The sequence below is a fragment of the Atta colombica genome, unplaced genomic scaffold (assembly GCF_001594045.1).
Source record: "Atta colombica isolate Treedump-2 unplaced genomic scaffold, Acol1.0 scaffold207, whole genome shotgun sequence".
Classification (NCBI taxonomy): Eukaryota; Metazoa; Arthropoda; class Insecta; order Hymenoptera; family Formicidae; genus Atta; species Atta colombica.
Window position 1 is genome coordinate 2,113,981 of NW_017259302.1, and position 13,529 is coordinate 2,127,509.

Sequence of the window (13,529 nt, forward strand, 5' to 3'; positions counted from 1 at the left end):
ATATTATAGCATACATATATAGTACAGTAATATAGTATACCTTCGGTGCCTATTGTAGACACTAAATACGATCAATCCGATGGCTATTATGATACCGATCACTGACAAGGCCGCCATACTTATGAATAAGGGCAGTGATACTGTTCTTAAAACGTTTCTTATTATTGTTCTGTCCTGTGGCACCTTGCCGCCGATCCATCGCTCTACGTTTCGCCATGTCAGATTGTCACTTTGTGTATCATAGTACCCTAATTTAACGTACTTTCCATCAATCACCTGTTCTATTTGTGTCAGAGCGATTCTATCACCTTGAGAACTAAACGCGACATGACCCTGTGGAGAAAAACATTTTAACATTTAGAACGTGAATAAACGAGCAATTTTCTAGCTAAGGCTCTACATACGGAAACTCCAAGAAATTGGGTCGAGTTTACCGCCGCGTATATCTCGTCGGCGATCTCTTTGTTTTCGTAAGTGAAGTTCTTCAAACTGTTCCCCAACTTGCTTAGCCTTTCCATGGTTCTGTTGAACGCTGATAGTAGACACAAAGAAGGAAGAATCGATAAGACGATTATTGGTCGCCAACTTGCTGGGTTTCATATGTGTGCTCGAAACTTACCAAGAGCGACGGACCAGACGGCATCGTAGGCGAGAGGCGCCTCCTGATATCCTTCTGGATATCGATCGTTATCTACATCGTAACCGTCATCCTTCAGCAACTTGTTCAATCTCTTTCGGAAGTCCTCGGCGGTCATGCCACTGATTGTCGTGTCGTTATTCTGATTCCACATAAGTGCCTCGGTGGTCAGGTGTCCCTCCGCTGCCATTCGCATTTGCTCTTTTGTGCAAGTGATGCCCTCCTTTTCCAGATTAATCTCGAACCAATCATCCTCGTACCAACCGATGAAGAACCACACGTAGGACTGGCCGTACAGCTTCTGGTGATAGAGCTCGCAGAGTACCCGTCTCGCGGCTACGACGTAGAACAAGCCGACAACTATCCGAGCATCTTGACGACGTAAATTCTTCACGGCATCCGTGGGATCCGACAGAAAGCTTTGACGGGTAACTATTTCTATCCCAGCTTCCTTACATCGTGCTTCTAGATCTTCGACGGTCTAGGATAATTTGATGTAGGATAATCAGATGTATTCGTATTTACACTAATGGCGAATCATAAGAGAAAATTAATTCTGAATCGAATATTAATTCTGAATCTGGCCAATTCTGTTTTCGAAGGTAGATATGTGATTATATATGGATATAGATTTATTAAGATATTTTCTTAGATTTATTCATCATGCAAAAGTTGAATCACTTTAGTTTCCATAAACTTTACAAGAAAACAACCTAGATAACACGTATTGTCTAGCTAAAAGACTTTTTTTAGATATCTTTTAGATATCTGTTAGATATGTATATTTTAAAACGATGCCTTTATAATATTATGATATTTTTTAGACATGTTATCTAGGGAAGTATATTTTTGAGATTAATATCTTACCGATATAAATACTTCTTCAGCTTGCTGCAATATCGCTACCCGAGACCAGCCGAACTTTTGCAATAATTTGATTCTCGTGGGGTTGTGCACAGTGGCGGAAGGATGTGTTCTGAACAAAGTCGGGAATCGATTTCGGTCGGACAGCGCCGGCGACGATGCACCGTAACAGAGCTAAGGATATCGTAGACGTTCTCATATATCTGTTATGTACATATTATACCACGGAATATATACGATCGCGATGAAATACGAGATTTACATAAACGCGACCGAGGGAGGGGGAAAAAGAAACGAATGGATACTCACCACCACCAAGTTCCACATCTTTGCCGCTTCAGCGACCGTAGTGCATACTGTACTGCACCCAGCCAACAGCATTAATTTATAGGGTGGAAAGTATAGTAAGTTGTACATTACGGATGCGCCGAGGCCAGGCTCGCACTGTAATGTAATAAATAACAGAGGTAATTTTATATATCGCAAGACAGCGATGACGGCGGCAGGTGACCATCGTCCATCATTAAATGCCATTAAAAGCATCTTCGTGAGTTTACCTCGCTATCGTTGGAATGGAGGTGTAGTCTATATCCGCGTAACAAGTTCTTTTCGCGATTAACGTCCTCTAAGGCCAGGCGCGCAGCTGGCATGCAAGCCTGTTGAATAAATGATAATGCAATTCAGCTTGATTAATCCCCTAATTTGATGAACCGGCTTTGCATGCAGGATTGCAAGCAGTGTCACGTTATTCGTAGCTAAAAGATGCTTTCTCGTAGGTGGAATGCGATTGCGACGCAAATATTCGTGGCGATAATAAAGACTGAAACATAAATCGAGAATCGAAAGGAAGAGTGACAGAAGCATAAACGCTAGCAAAAAGACAATCAATTCTCTTCCTCCGATTTGAATAAGCTTTGAACATGTTAAAATATAGACAAAAAAATAAGAGATGTGATTTTTTTATAAATGCTGAGTCGTACTTTAAGAGGGGTGAAACTCTTCTTTAAAAAAAAATCAGTTTTTTTTTCTTTCAGAATAAATATCGACTAACCATGAAAGATATAGAAGGATATTTTGAATAAAAGTTGAATAATTTTAAAAAGTACTTTAATAATAATGATTAAAATCTTTAATTTTTTATAAATAAAAATATTTTTTTATCATCATTATAAATATATACTCTTGAAACTAATCAACTTAATTTTTTTCAAGGGAGGATTCTCTTAACATGCGACTCAGAGTACTTACAAAAATATTTTTTACTTTTTTTTATATTTTTTTATATATCCAAAGCTTTTTAAAATCGAAGGGGAACAGGCAGTTGAATCTTATGAAGCATAAATTGGAACAGCAAACGTAAAAGAAGTGTTTTTAAAAAATAACGCCCCTTTATCGCTTTTCAATTTTTATGCTTCCTAGAGCTTCCGTTTACACTTCTGTTACTCTGCCTTTACATTCGACTTACGTTCCGATTTTTATTTTCGCCAGGAAAATTTCGCACTATTAAAATGATACTGGAAGAATATTTGTGAAAAATTAAAAATGCATTCAAATTATGACGTGTAACCGAATAAACAGTGCTCATTTAAACAGTTTTAAAGCTTTTTCGTGCTCGTCGAAAAGTGTATATTATAAAAATAATAAAATTATAAAATTGTTTGTTTGTCAGAAATTGAAGTTTTTCGATAAATTTGTGGGAGAATTTTTCGAAACACACAATTCATTGCGTATGCAGATTACTTTACGTGGTTGTATCAACTTTGCACCGTGTAAAAAGAATAAATTACCATCGCATTTAATCTTAAAGTGAATTAAATACTACTTCGTTTATTAAAAAAAAAAAATATATCAAAAATATAAATTATTCACCCTTTTATTTTTTTTTATACATAAATCATATTGCGTTTAATTCTTAAGTAAAGCACGAATTAAATATACATTGCTAGAACGATAGTAATATATTTCACTGAGTTAAATTTTGTCATTTTTAACTTTCATGTGCGTCAAAATGTAAATCATTTCTGTGGCTAGTTTCGAAGTAAACACTATCTATATTAACGTATGCATTTAGTAAATATAATAAACTAAATTTGATTCAAATTTAATATAATTTCATGTTGTTTAACTCCATCGTTTTAGTTAAATTAACGACATATTGAATATGGAACAATGACAACCTATAGAAATGGTTAAAAATAACTCAAATTGAGTGTAATTTAACAATATGAATTTAATAGTGTAACTGCGCCGTAGAATAACGCAATGTTGTAAAGTAAGCATTTGCAATTTAAATGAGAATTAGCGAAAAGTAATGAATACCTCATGTAGAATTTTCTCTGTAAATTACCGCGAGTATCAAATAACAACGCGAAGAAAATATCCAACAAGAGATAATTATGACAAAAGATAATTATGACGCGAAAATAGAGAAGCGAGTTATTAAATCGCAATTTCTCTATTCTTATTGTTATCTTTGTTGTCCTTTCGTTGCAAATCCCGGAGCTTTTAAATCTTAACTATTCATGAGAAATGCGTACTTCACTAAATTTGCTAAGAATTTTATTTGATCCTTCGAGATTTTCCGGAGCTTTAAGAACACTTCGACGCGCATGACTTTTGAACACGGGGCAAAGAAAGATATTCCTCCACGAGTAAACTTGCTCGCTGTTATGAGAGAACTTCTGGAATTCGATCTCTAAAGTTTTGGAACGGCTCGTGAAGTTCTCTCTCGCTATCGATGTCACAAGGTCGTTTATCAAACAATTCGTGAGTGCGAGGAAGCAAAAGACGTAAGACGGGAGGAAACGAAGGAAGCTGCAAGCAATCACGATATCACGTAACAATTCATCTTCTTTCGCAAATACATGTAAAATTCTAAAAATGAGCAAGGATATTCATCATATCTCTTACCGATTTCATAAGGTTCACTGCGAAATAAATGCAAAAAGGAGATAATTGAGCCTCTTAGAAGTCAAATCGATTGACTCTCATGAGTTTTTTAATTTTAGTATCAAAGAACAAAATTAACTTGTAATTTTTTTAATTTTCTATATTTTTTCCACGGAATTGATCAATTTGGCTTCTGAAAGGATAAATTAAAACTCCCTCAAATATGAAAGTTTCGGGCAAAGAAAATATCAGATTTATCATCAATGTCAGTACTGCGCACATTAATTAACGATCGAAGATTAATTTTGACAAATAAATCGTTGGAAACAGAGCGTTGATTCCGTTTTCGTTTACCAGGTTGCTCAATATTCTATCTCAAAGGTTATGGTCCATCTGATACCTACAAATGCTTTAAAATATTCTGTAATTGATCAGTTAGTAAAACTCTCTTTTCTGATTTATTAGTCAAATTCATAGTTAAGTAAATTATCTAAATCAAAAAGGTACATAGCTAGTTGTAATGTCTTCACCTTCTCGGTTTACATACAATAAATAAAAAGACATTAAATATCTTATGTAACATCATTAATGAATAAATACATCGTCTCTTTGTTTATCTCCTTCGTGATGTTTGTACATTTGAGACAATAGGAGAATAATTACGTCGAACTTTCTCTTACCTGGCCGCCTTGCCAGCCGCCCTCTCCAGCTACAGGGAAGATGCCACCGATGTGTAGGACGTTCTCCTCCTCGTCTTCGGGTGGTAGCAACGCCTCGGTCCAGAGCGCTGCCATTAAAATCACAATTAAGCCCAGCAACATTGCGCATTGCCGAGGAAGGCCGCTCGCCATTCCGCCAGCAGCGTCTTGCCTTCACGCGCGCTCGCTAAAATCGTACGTTTCTCTCTCCCTCTCCCTCTCTTTCTCTTTAGCTCTCTTCTACGACATACCGGGTGTAGTGGGACACGTAGTGGCAAAATCGGTGGTGTGCAATGTCGTCGAGAAAGCGCTCACTGCCATCGTCCTCGCCCGATCGACCTCGTCGCCAGACTAATCGAACTCTCTCTCTCTCTTTCTCTCTCTCTCTCTCTCACACTCTCTCACTCTCTCACTCACTCATTCACTCTCTCTCTCCCTCTCTTTCTCTTTCACCCTCTTCACGACGCTGCTGCGTACTCGTTCGATCGCCCGCGAATCTCTTCGCGCGAATGTCACTCTCCTCTTCGTCCTTCGTTCACCCCGACACCTTTCGCCTCTTTTTCCTTTTTCACCACGATCGATTAAAATCAATCATTCCGACGAACAGTTCCTTCTCCCGAAACTTCTGCTTCTTATTTAATTTTTTACGAGTTCGTTTCCTGCAGGGGATGTTTTTGTCCACGATCCTCTGCACGTCGGGAGTTGGGAACTGATCAAGTTCTCGAATTGGAATACTCGCCGACACTCCGTTCCGCTTGGGTTACTCGTCGCGCGCGGGTCTCGCGTGCGAATGGCAGGCGAGGGTGGCCACCCCCTGGAGATATATCGGGACCGAGCCCGATTCGATACCCATCCGCGTCGGACAGGCGCGTGAGGGAGAGCGATTCGCGGTCACCTCACGGCTGGAGGAACAGAGGTGGAACGGAGGGACGAATTGGGAACAGTTCACGTCGCTCGTATTTCCGCCGCGTCGCGCCACGCCGGTCTCGCGCAAGGGCATATTCTGGCTCTGCTTTCACATGACCGGGAATTTTGCGTAGTTGCGGAGAGATTCAGCGGTGAGCGCGCTTCGCGGGCGTATTCATATCGATTCTCAACCCTCTAGCTAGAGGGTCAACAGGGAGTCGAATGGGGTAGGATTTGATGAAACAGCAGGTAGAAGGGTAAGAGGGCTCGAGAGGGTGAGGAAAGATGGCTCCATGAAAATGGCGCTCGCCTTCATCATTCATGTGAATCAATATGGCGCGGGTGATTTGAGTCACAATTATGTGGTATACATAATTCTTATTTCTATCGATATAGATTAGCTTTAATCTAAGGTTTAAACAATAAGATTGAAAACAAGTTAATGCATTATTTTAAATACTAAGCGCCACTATAGTCTGAATGTTAAGATGTTGAATTATTATATTCATTTAAATAAATTAATTTCAGAAATGATAAGGTTCAACTTATTCTTTATCTTTTTTTAATTTTAAGAATTAAAACTAAAAAAAGATAAGAACATTATAACTACGGTGATATACGTCTTTTATTGTAAAAGACAGTCTTTTATTTTAGATAGCTGTCCGTTAGATTTATTTCTGTCTTCGAAACTCAATTTAAATTTGTCCTTTATTTTCCAATATTATCCTTTACTGTCTTTTATTTTGATATTACAGAAAATTTTTTTTGTCTAATTAGTTTCAATGTCTACTTTTTAAGTAGACATATTAAGTAGATATAGATGAATATTTTATAGTTTCATGCATATAAATACAATTTGTTTTTAATTATATTTCTTAAATATATTATAATTTTTTAAATATATTCGAACTTAGAGTTGTTTTCATTCTTTTATTATTTCAGATCAAAAGTTTTATTCCAATACAGTCGAACCAGTTTCAAACTATCAGAAAACTGCGTATTATCTCAATTTGATTATACTGTGCCGTGTAAAATTTTATAATGCACAGATTCTTGACAATCATAAACTGGTTTGAAAATTTTTTGTAGTCAATGAAATAGTATCCTAACTCCATATATTGTAGGTGATAGATGACACATTACAATAAGTAAAGTATATACGTTCCTGAAATATAACAGCACATGTACATATACATATATGATATATGTATCGTTTGCTCTACGCATGCGCAAGATTTGTCCTCTTCCTTTCTAGTTTCTATCCGCAATTCTTTTCACTCCGTTGTAAGAAATTCGCTTGTCACTTTTTTTTGTGTCTGCGTGCCGTGGTCCTTCTTGTTATCATTGACAGTGTTGCACATGTTATTCCCTTTTAGTGTGACACAATGGCCACACAACGTGCACTTCCTCAGAGTAAAGAAGCGTTATTGAAATCATACACGACGAGGTTAAAAGACGACGTGAAGTCCATGCTGGAAAATTTCGAAGGTACTTTTCTAACCTCTGTCTAAGTATCCTAACCTATTTTCGTAGGCATCTTCGCCTCTACAATTACATCAAATAGTTAATTTGAAAATATAACAAGAATTGTAGTATCTAAGCGTTATATAATCTCAAAAAGAGACTGAAGGCAGAAAAGGCCATTAACCGGTGGAAGTAACTTCAAAACTCCTCCGGCGTTTTCGTCCCCAATAATTAACTTTGTTCTTTGTAATTGAATTTTTTAGATTTTTAGTTAAATTTTCTTTCTTTCTTCTCTTTTCCTTCGGTTAATTATATATACTTTAACTGTATATACTTTAACTTAATTATATATACTTTAACTGCAGAAAATATAATATAGTGCAGCTACAAGAAATTTATTGCACTTTGATATGATTGTGATGCTCCAATTATTTGAATTTTTATCTTCTTCAATACAAGTATCACAACTTATTTAATTCATTATCTTGAGATTTGTTTCTATTTCTTTGCAGTACAATATTTTCTCGGAATATATATTCATTCATTATCTCTTATGTTGGATAGAAAGAATGAATCGAGATGTTTTCAACAAACTGACAAAGTTAATTCTATAATTTTAAGTATAATTTCTCAAAACATATCTAGAAGTTTATATATGAATTTAAAGGACTCTTCATTTTTGTGATTGTCAATCAATAAATTATCATTGTAGTAGAATAGAAAGATTGAAATTCTAAAAACATAAAATATAACATGAAAATATAAAACAAAAATGTTATTAGTATTAAAAATGTAATATAGAAAAATGTGAAAACCAATTTTTTTTTAATTATTAACACTGAAATTATTTTTATATCAAATTATATCATATAATAAAATTAAAAGAAATAAAAATTTATACTGCAGTAATATTAGAATATTAGTATAGTAGCGTTTAGTAATATTTAATACTTCATATAAGTATAATTTTTAATTCTATTTATATATATAAAATTTGGGAGGAGAAAGATTTATATATCAAATAACTTGATTTGTATTATTTTTTATTAATTGTTAATATCTATCTTAATTCTGATTTATTTTTGTTGTTTTCAGAGATAATTAAACTCGCAAAAGGAGAAAATGATTCTCAACTATCTCGAATGACACAATGCGAGCAAGATACATATGAAATGCATGTTAGAGCAGCTAATATTGTGCGTGCTGGCGAATCATTAATGAAATTAGTCTCTGATATAAAACAATATTTAATTCTGAATGATTTTCCATCTGTAAATGACGCCATAATACAAAACGGCAAATTATTTAGGACTAAGCAAGTAGAATGTGATCAAAAATTGGCTTCCCTGAGGGATGATATGGCTGCGGATTTATACGATCTGGAAGAGGAATATTATACTTCCATATACAAATAACACTAGTTTAAGTTTAAGCTTAATTTAATGCTAGTCCTGTAATATATTTGAGACTGTTTTCTAAACCCGAATCACAAAATATGACTCATTCATTCAACTTGTACATTGTCCATTTATTTAAATAAATAGAATTAATTTTTTATAACGTTTTACTGTTTTCTTTTAATCTTATGGAGATTTATAGATGATGAGAGTCCTGAATAAGAAATAAGGAGTAATTGTCTCTTTTATTACTTCGATATTTAACACATAGACGATACATCACACAATACTTTTACATATTTAAGAAGGTAATAATATAAATCCAAGCTTCAGTTATTAATAGTCATCTCACAATCGTTTCCACTTATTGTTGTTTACTTGAAACGTGGTATTTCGTGATTCTGTACAACGGTAATTTACAAAACTGTTACACAGCTCTCCTGTATTGGAGTAAGGAGATTACAATTATGATTAATTAATGACAAATTAAAAAAAGATCTATACGTATACAGTTTCAATTTGGAATGTTGCACAAACGTAATCTGACTTGCTTTTTGCAATGTTCGTGTATTGTAGCAACAAGATACAAAGAGTATCAACAACTTGCTGGGTCTGACGAATAATTGGAAATTATGTTTTATACTAGAAAAGATTAACAAAAATATCACAGTGTAAGACACAACGCTGTGACACAAGAACGAGTCTTTCAAACAACAGTACATCATAAACTATTCGGTGAACTGGTACAGCATCTAAATAAAGTAAATATATTTGAATTCTAACAAAACACGGCAGCAGTTTACTTTTAATGCACCTTCATAATAAATTATCTTTTTATCGCGTTCTCTTGCTTGAATCAGTCCACTGTCCAAGTCATAAAATCATATTAACTACATATCGTTACAATCATACATTATTAAATACCTACACCTACACGATATTCAAAACAATATTTTCAATTATCCATGATAATGCATCCGAAATGTGCTTCATAGATAATAGAAGAAATTAACACAAAAGAAAAAAAAGGACAAAAGTAATACAAGAAAGTTGATCTTAAAATAATGTAATTTCTTTTCTCGAACTTTCGTGACTCGATTTACTTATCTTGGATGGCTCTTCTAGACCCACAATAATTTAGTATTTACAAAATTCAATTTCCTTAAAATTAATAATTAACATTAAACCGCCATTTTCATTTACGCAACTTCTATGCTGAAAAGCTATTAGTTTCATGTATTATAATCCTTGAAAAATAATTGCAAACTCAATATGAAAAGACACGCTGTAATGGCTTATTTTCGCATTTGCAAGGCATAGTATGATCTGCCATACATTCGGTACAAATGACGATGTGCTTTGAAATTTACAATTCTTACAGTTTTGTCGAACTGGAACACTTATTGTACATATACATTATTAAATATACTAAGTAGACTTACGTTCTACTTTGGCAAAAACGTTTACAAATCTAAACTCGAGTTGTTTTTTTTTTCCTGAACATTTTCCCCCTCCAATTAAATCTCAAAGACATTCAACCGTTTACCTTTTTTTCTATCAAAAAAAAAACTCGCATAAAAGTCTGGCCTTTTACTGGCAGCTTGAACACTCACAGCTTAGCATTAAAGTAATCTCAAAAAGGTTACAAAAACTTGATTCTCTCGATTTATTTTCTATCTTATAAAGTATGCCAGAAAGATGATATGCTCTTTTTATTTTGTTTTTTTTTTAGCAATAGAGTATCAGTCGCTGAGCTCTTCCTTTCAAGTGCTATTATAAAAAAAGCAGCACTATGTAGCGTATCTTGGCAGTTTCGATAATTCATTGTGTAAGAAAAGTTCGCTGATTTGACTGCATAGCGTAACAATACAAAGTAAATGCATATACTTGGAATGATACTGTTAGTTTTTACTTAATCATCTAAATAAACTTTGCTTGTAATACTTGGTACGTTCATGAGCGGAGATTGCGCTTTTGATTTCTTTTTATAATTAAAAAAAGTTTTCTTAATTTAATGTGCATTTGACAATAACTTATCTGTAGTCCAACATACCGTCCGGTCATGAACGCGAATGTCTAAATCTGTTTTCTATGAAAAATTCGCTTTATATACTTATGTGAGCATTTGTCGTAAATCTTTTTTTATTAAAGTTTATTATAATATATTGATTCTTTTGCATTTGTGTAGTTTTTTTGCGATCTTCTTGCCGCTAGGAAAAAAAGGAATACTTAATATTAGCCTTATAAGTTTCATTCTTGTTTCGTTCGTTCGTTCTATTACTGCGGAGGGACGTTGAGCTTGTGAATGATAAAAACATCATTCTGCATTTCTTTTCAATAAAGAAGATCGCCGGTCGTCTCCGAGCCCCAAGCACCTGCGTCCTGAGCTGGTCTCAAGTATTCCATTTCGCTTGCATTCTCGGTTTGCTCGGTTGTTGTCGTTGTTGCAGCTGGGGTCGGAACCATCAGTATAGCTCTGGTGATACCCAACTCGAAGCCTTCCGACGTCAGATCCACTTTGCTAGGAGTGTAACTGGCTAGTCCACCTCCACCTACAGATAATAAGTGTCAAGTAGCACGGATTTACTTTGCTTCTTTCTTTTCTATCTCCTTAAGATATGTTTATCAATTAAGTAATAAGATTATAAGGTAAAACCTTTTCTAGGATTATCAATGATATCTCTAGAGTATTTTATGATATAATAATTTCTGTTAATTACTTGATTACATTATCATATTATAATTGCAAAAATGTCTTGTCAAACTACAAACGGGACTCAAGTTTGATCTTACCGAGAAGAGATGGCATATTCGTTGTTGAGCTAGGTGTCGAAGAGATTTTGTTATTACTCAGTGTAGAAGGTTGCTCGATTACGGAACTAGAAGTTTCGCCGTCCACGTTGCTGGTCTCGCCTTCAAGAATCGACGCTTCGCTGGGATACTCGAAGGTACGTGTGGCGGTGTCGTCGAACTGTATTCGATGCTGAAATCACAACGGTTTAATTAATGAGCCGTTGTAAACGAGTATAATATGAAACGATTTGCGAATGATAATCGTTTGAAAATATCACGAATTCGCGGCGATAAATTAATTTATATGTACGCGCGCAGGGCATGAAGAATCGCTGCCGGGTGTATGCAGATTGCAGAGGGTATTCGCATATGTAAACACGTATTATGTAGCCAACGCGGCGATTTATGTTCGCCTTTTGCGCCTTCAACAGAACAGTTACATGTGGAAAAATTTTGCGAGGCGCGCATCGTGTAATAAGCATCGCCGTGCGCTCGCGCGGGTACAAATGAGATACGGGGAGAACAACAACGGCAACCGCATAATGTGGCCTCGAATAACAGTATCTGGTCACACTCGATGCTTTTTCGACCTGCGAACGGCAAGTGGGGACGATCGCCCATCCGCCCATTCCTCGTCATCGTCGTCGCCGTCGTCATCATAATTGTCGTCTTTGTTCGTCGCAATGTAAAGCTTCAAGGGAGAAAGCACTATTGTGTCTTTTGTTCATGATTAAACGACTTAGGTCTATTCTTTTTTGCACAGTTTTCTTTTTGCTGTTGAAGACAAAAATAGAAAACTGTGCAAGAAGTTTAGCAAAAAGAATAGACATATTATATAAGTTCAGAAGATATGATACTTGTTTTTAGTTTAGCTAAATATATCTTATTCTCGTGAATGTAAAAATATCCACTTCTTTTATGGTAAAACATGTGTAGAAAACTTGAAATTGGATTTTATGCAAAAATATACATACAACAATTTACATACAACAATTTTAATGCATCTCCATCGAAAGTTTCTTTTGTTTCAAAATAATATAATAAAATAATTTTTTGTTATTTTTTAACATGTTCTATCCTGCCAATTTTAGGTAATCCACGAAATATTTGCTTATATTTATTAATTAAAATATATTTCATAATATATTTCAATAATTAAAAATTGTAAAAATTATTATAAAAAAATAATTATCATAAACAAAGCCTAATATATCAAATGCAAATATGCGTGAATACACATTATAATTATGTATTCTTGCATATCAGAAATTATTTTATAATTATGTTCGTTCATTGTCAAAACTGGAACATTAACATACTGGAAAAAATGGCAAATGGAAAGTGGATCACCGACACAGAACAGCAAGTGTTACATAATAAATTATATAATATTATACCTTTCTGTGTGTTAAAAAAAATAATATAATAATATAAAAAAGTTATACATTTTTCATAAAATTTTTAGAAATCATTTTTTAACTTCTTAAATATGTAACGAGATAAAAATATTGTACAATAATTTTTTATTTGTGACATAAATATTCTTTCTGACACGTTTTGATGTAAAGGCAAGATTTACATCAATCCGTGACTGGCTATGATTTAGCCTGACGGTCTGGCGATAACAGTACCGGCGATTATTTCAACTAGGGATTGACTGCTCGCTTCGTGTAATTATATATACGCATCATTCTTTCTCTTCCTGAGGCGTCATGAAATATAAGACAAAAAATCAAATCGACAGGTCGATCTCGGACGTCGACAGCAATACATTTCTTCAGGATATGAGATTGTGAATTGTGCGCTCGTGATTAAAATCATCATTCACGGGCCATCTTCTTTCTTTACCTTTTTTTGTGTTGCTGACAAGAATCTAAATAA

At 34.6% G+C, this 13,529-nt stretch overlaps 3 protein-coding genes across 6 annotated transcripts in view; 1 reads left to right on the top strand and 2 right to left on the bottom strand.

The window, feature by feature from the left end:
* Window positions 1-5,827, bottom strand: part of LOC108687561 (gamma-aminobutyric acid type B receptor subunit 1) — an 11,231-nt gene extending 5,404 nt beyond the window's left edge. For all 4 annotated transcript variants that reach the window (XR_001931749.1, XR_001931750.1, XR_001931748.1 and 1 more), the window contains exons 1-8: window positions 5,340-5,827; window positions 5,071-5,177; window positions 2,059-2,157; window positions 1,811-1,945; window positions 1,505-1,675; window positions 620-1,118; window positions 405-532; window positions 41-333 (exon numbers count right to left, since the gene is read on the bottom strand). Coding sequence is in view for 1 of the 4 variants with exons in the window: in XM_018193408.1 (XP_018048897.1) it covers window positions 41-333; window positions 405-532; window positions 620-1,118; window positions 1,505-1,675; window positions 1,811-1,945; window positions 2,059-2,157; window positions 5,071-5,177; window positions 5,340-5,409 (1,502 nt within the window). In the remaining 3 variants the exon portion in view is untranslated. The remainder of the gene's footprint in view (window positions 1-40; window positions 334-404; window positions 533-619; window positions 1,119-1,504; window positions 1,676-1,810; window positions 1,946-2,058; window positions 2,158-5,070; window positions 5,178-5,339) is intronic.
* A 1,450-nt stretch (window positions 5,828-7,277) lies between these two features.
* On the top strand, window positions 7,278-8,938 carry LOC108687491 (mediator of RNA polymerase II transcription subunit 22). The gene is made up of 2 exons (XM_018193267.1): window positions 7,278-7,482; window positions 8,554-8,938. Exons 1-2 carry the CDS (start codon window positions 7,380-7,382, stop codon window positions 8,871-8,873), a joined length of 423 nt encoding a protein of 140 aa, XP_018048756.1. The 5' UTR covers window positions 7,278-7,379; the 3' UTR covers window positions 8,874-8,938.
* Window positions 8,939-9,081: 143 nt separating this feature from the next.
* Window positions 9,082-13,529, bottom strand: part of LOC108687553 — a 43,265-nt gene continuing 38,817 nt past the window's right edge. Inside the window, exons 3-4 of the mRNA XM_018193384.1 lie at window positions 11,649-11,838; window positions 9,082-11,407 (exon numbers count right to left, since the gene is read on the bottom strand). Of these exons, the coding sequence (XP_018048873.1) occupies window positions 11,190-11,407; window positions 11,649-11,838 (408 nt within the window). The 3' untranslated portion in view covers window positions 9,082-11,189. The remainder of the gene's footprint in view (window positions 11,408-11,648; window positions 11,839-13,529) is intronic.